This window comes from Camelina sativa, chromosome 20, assembly GCF_000633955.1.
Source record: "Camelina sativa cultivar DH55 chromosome 20, Cs, whole genome shotgun sequence".
Lineage (NCBI taxonomy): Eukaryota > Viridiplantae > Streptophyta > Magnoliopsida > Brassicales > Brassicaceae > Camelina > Camelina sativa.
In genome coordinates this window covers 11456225-11461493 of record NC_025704.1, presented here as the reverse complement: position 1 = coordinate 11461493, position 5269 = coordinate 11456225, and the positions used below count along the sequence as shown (strand labels likewise).

The 5269-nt window shown below is 34.8% G+C and overlaps 1 protein-coding gene across 1 annotated transcript; it reads left to right on the top strand.

Moving 5' to 3' along the window:
* On the top strand, positions 3879-4893 carry LOC104772423. Its single transcript, XM_010497040.1, has 4 exons — positions 3879-4066; positions 4150-4273; positions 4398-4607; positions 4687-4893. The coding sequence occupies exons 1-4, from the start codon at positions 3879-3881 to the stop codon at positions 4891-4893; spliced, it is 729 nt and encodes a 242-aa protein (XP_010495342.1).

Here is a 5269-nt window from a genome sequence, read left to right as displayed (position 1 = left end):
TGCTTACCACTAGCCTGCGGAATGGTGACTATCTCTGTGTGAGTACCCTCGTTAGACCTCTTCAGCTCTCTCTCGTAGTCCCACAACTTTGCAAACTGTTGTCTTTGTGTTTGTATCACCAAATCAAACGCTATCCTCCTTGCTTTTTGGCAAATCCACTTAGAGACTGAGATCGTGTACCTCATCATGATCTCATCCTTGATGTCAGTCCAACTCAGNTTCCAATTGGCATATATGTGTCGAGCACAATGCCTATGCTCTGCATTTGGAAGCAAATCCCCAACTGCATTGATTAACCCCTTCTGCTTGTCTGACATAACAGTCAATCCATCACCAACTCCCAAATCCAAATCATTCTTCAGCTTATCAACAAACCAAGACCATGACTCATTGTCCTCAACTCTGACTATTGCCCAAGCAATAGGATAAATCCTATTGTCTGCATCCCTTCCAACAGCTGCTAGTATCTCACCTTTCAATTCCCATTTCAGAAATGCTCCATCAAGTCCTATAATAGGACGACAACAATTCTTCCATGTTCTTCTTAGCGCCGCAAAACAGACATAGAACTTGTCAAATTGTTGCTTACCACTAGCCTGCGGAATGGTGACTATCTCTGTGTGAGTACCCTCGTTAGACCTCTTCAGCTCTCTCTCGTAGTCCCACAACTTTGCAAACTGTTGTCTTTGTGTTTGTATCACCAAATCAAACGCTATCCTCCTTGCTTTTTGGCAAATCCACTTAGAGACTGAGATCGTGTACCTCATCATGATCTCATCCTTGATGTCAGTCCAACTCAGAGACGGCCTTCTTCTTGCTTCTTCTCTGAATAACCTTCCAATTACACCCTGTTTCAACATCCTTGCTTTCCCACTCACGGAATGGTTATGGATATCAACCAATGTCTTCACTGACCATCTCCCTACCCGCTTATCCACAGAACAAAAGATCTTCCAAGGACATTTATCATGTCTGCAAATCGCCGCCAATTGTGTCTGACCCCATTTACAAAGCTTTACATCATAATTCATCTTCAATACATATCTTAAAAGCTGATCCTTGAACTCCTCTCCATTACGAAACATTTGCTTAATCCACAAGTAAGGTGGCTTATCCTTTGAGTAACTAGCTCTTAATACTTCTCTTTCATACCGGTCAAAAGCATCCCATTCTTCATATGTGTCCACAGCAGGTTTTGGAAGCTCGGCATCCATGCATTGCCTCTCAAATTCTTCCTCCTCTTCTTCACGCACAGCATCTTCTGCAGCCTGACGAGCAGCTTCTTCCTCAGCTTCGTAACGAGCAGCTTCTACATCAACCTCTCGCTGATCTTGTCTCTCAGATTCCCTATTAATCTCTTCGTAAAAAGCACTAAATAGAGGATCATGCTCACCCCCAACAACTTCTATAGGATCATCTCCTTGATCTTTTCCTTGATCTTGTCCCTGATCTTGTCCTTGCTCCTCATCAACATCATCGTTTTTATCTCCTTCATTCTCTTCATCAGACATCTCAGGCACTTCAACATCACACTGATCATCAGGTTGAGACAGAGGGAACATAAGAGAGGGTTGAGACACAGCTTGTTGTATGAATATGTCGACTTCGCCACCACTCTCAGCTTCAGCACACAACTTCCTTATCCCACTATCTCTGTCTGTTTCCATAGCTCTTGCTGCAGACATATCTTCTTTTGGAAGCTTGTACCATACTTGTTCTACTACCTCCGATACTTCATTCTCAGCGCAGAACTCGTCGAAAATTGACCAAGTCATCAAGTCCGGATCAATCAACATCGCTTTATACTCTTCTCCTCCAACATAGAGAAAAGACCCATCATTGAACGTGACATCTCCTCTTGTTTGTTTGAAATCCCGGATTCTTTACTAATTTATCTTGATCGACATATATATCTCAAATCAATTCCATAAATATCTCAAATCTACCATCAAAAATATTTGTTAGAGATCTTACTACTAAAGAATCCCGCATTATTTGTGAGTTTATCATAATCGACAAATACTACCATTAAATCAATTCCATAAATATCTCAAATTTACCATCAAAATTTTTGTTATAGATCTTACTAATAAAAAAATCCCGCATTCTTTGTGAATTTAGCGTAATCGACAAATACTATCATTAAATTAATTTCATAAATATATAAACCGATTATGATAGTTACCATATATTCTTTTTTAAACGACTAAAAAAAACAAAAAAATTCCACATATTCATAACGTAACTTTAAATTTAGAATATAAGGAAGATCAATATTATTTCTACAATATATGGTAACTGATATTCTCTTTAAAGGTAAAATATACCTTAAATGCTTTTAGTATAGAGATCTTTATTCCTCTTGATATTAACGGATCATTAAACCAATACCAGCTTAATTATCGGTGTGAATATTCTATACACAATCGTAAATATTATATAAAAACATACTCATTCTTCAAAGAAATACATTTCCATACACAACCATAGCTTAACAAACTAAAATGTTAACCTCACGTCTTCCTATTTCCCCTCTAAAGTCACTCAGGCACTATAGAGTCAACTGGCTTATACAAGTCAAGATATTGCATCTATGGAGGCATTACAATGTTAAAATCGGAAAAACCATTAAAATGTTTTTAGTAGATTCTGCTGTTAGTAATCATTCATTTTATTCTTATCGTCCTCATATATACTTATTTTTTTCTACCAAATATAAAATATATTTCAATATTTTGTAGGGTGATAAGATAGCTGCTACTATGAAAAAGGACCAGATCAGGGCCTTTGAAGGGAAACTCAAAGAAGGGAGTTGGATCCTAATTTCAACTTTTAATTTATCTCCTACTTATGGTGCTTTCAAGCTATTTGAATTGAAATGGAAGATTGTGCTCACATCCAGAACAAGTGTAAACCCTGCTGATAACATATCTGATGATATGTTTCTTTCATTAGCATCTTATGATGCTGTGCTTGCCGGGAAACAAAAAGAAAGTTTGCTATTCGGTACGCTTATCATATTACTTTTAAGAATGATATGTCCTACTTTATTGTTCTAAACTAACCAAAATGTTTTATCTCAGATTTCTTTGGTCAAGTTGTCGATTGTGGTGAAATTAAAGAAATAACTTCAACTAACAAACCAACTGCCAAAATCAACTTCCACTTGAGAAATGCTGAGTAAGTTTTGATTTTGATCTATTATCTGTTTTCCAATTTTATTGCACCTGAAAAATATTGCAAAACATCATCTAATTATTATAGTATATTACCTTTTCACATAGGGATACACATGTTTTGTGTACTCTTTGGGGTACTTGCTCACAAATAATAAGTAAAGCATGCCACGAGTCTACCGATGGTATTGTTTTCTGCTTAATAAGGTTTGCTAAAGTCAATTTCTACAATGGTACGTATTTTCCATCTCTCCAACATATTTACATGATTCCAAATTATTATTAGGGATATTTTATTCAAACAATCATTTTTACAGATGTCTGGAGTGTTCAAAATCAGTGGGACTGGTCAAAAGTTATAATCAATCCAGTAATTTCTGAAGTTCAAGAACTAAGAATGAAGTCAGTTTCTTTCGTCATATACTTTTATATATATTATTGTTTATTGTTGATGTTCAATAACCCGTACAACTTGAATCTTTGGTTTTCCAACGATGGCTTGCAATTGATGATCATAGATTCATTGCAAAAGAAAGTGTTTTGGGGAAAACCTAAAAATGAAGAATTAGAAGAATACCCTGTGAAAACTATCCAAGAAGTTCTTCATGCCTTTGAAGTATACTATTGCTTAACATATTCTTTATCCATTGCATTATTATTAATTTACTAAATTTTTTAAAAAATAAATCTTTATAGGTAGGGATGTGTGGTACCGTCTGTACAGTATTGGAAGTCGATAGAGACTATGGTTGGGTCTACATTGCATGTAAGAAATGCAACAAAAAGACTATTGTGGAGCAAGGCATTAAGATGGAAGATGAAAAGCAAAAACCATCACCAAAGTTTTTTTGTGAGCATTGCAAAGAGTATACAACAAATGTCTCCCCCAAGTAAGATTCTTATACCAATTTCCAACAAATGTATATAATACTAAAAAAAAAAAAAAGTTTCGGTGAACATTAAAAAATTTTAGGTTCTGGATTTATCTAAAAATCAAAGACGAAACTGGAGAATCAAAGTGTATGGTGTTTGAAAGCTTCACTGCCGATATGGTTGGAATGCAATCTTCAGAACTCTTCAACAATAGATACGAGTTGGTAATTATGCATCTTTATAGACGTCTATTTGTTTATAATATTTTGTAAACTAACTAAAATTGTATAGTCATATTTAACAGTCTTTTATGTATAATCTGTATAACTTTACTTATATCTATAATAGCTAGAGGATCCTGAATCTATCCCTCCCGAAGTTAAAGCTTTAGAAGGGCAGACATTCGAGTTTCTCCTTTCTATCGAGCCAAAACATATTAGGGGTAACTCCACCACTTACAACGTGGCTGCATTGTGCTCTAACGAGAAAAAATGTGATCTTGGGATTTTCCCTTCAGACACATATGTAGATCCTTCTTCAATGTTATCTGGTGGTCAGGTATTAACATTTTATCTACAGATAATTTGATTGGCGAATATAAAATTTTGACTTATAATTTGAACATTTGTGTTTGTAGGGTTCTTTAATGCTTACTGAAAGCGGTGAGTCACCTGATGTCGATGCTTCAACCTCTTCCACACCATCTTCAAAAAGAGGTTCATCAAACGCGATGGAAAGAGATGACCAATCATCTACATCCAAAAAACATTGTTCTAAGTTGGTTGAATTGGAAGATGTGAATGCTGCTGGTGTTTCTAAGGAACTCAATCATTTGTTGAATTAATGTCCTTTGATTTTTATTATCTACTTTGAGATTTTCTAAATTTGACATTGGTTATGGTTTACGATTTTAATTTTTTTATGATTTCATTATTGAATAAAATTATAACTATGATTTCGTTGTTATATTACTTTCCGGAAATATGATTTACTATCTCTATCTTCTATACAGATTATACATAAAATATTGTTAAATATAACCATCATAATAAAGTTATTTACTTGTGTATATATGTGTGTAAACAATTATTCAATGTATACATCTCTGTTTAATTCATTATTACTAATAACTTTATATCGTTAATGGCAAGTCAACCTTCACTTTAATACAATGAGTCCTAAATGAGTGAATATTCTCTTTGAACAAAAACATTGAATCC

Coding starts and splice junctions, on each gene's coding strand:
- LOC104772423 (XM_010497040.1), top strand. CDS start 3,879: ATGTGTGGTACCGTCTGTACAGTATTGGAAGTCGATAGAGACTATGGT. Junction 4,067..4,149: donor ACAACAAATGTCTCCCCCAA/GTAAGATTCTTA, acceptor AAAAAATTTTAG/GTTCTGGATTTATCTAAAAA. Junction 4,274..4,397: donor TCAACAATAGATACGAGTTG/GTAATTATGCAT, acceptor TATCTATAATAG/CTAGAGGATCCTGAATCTAT.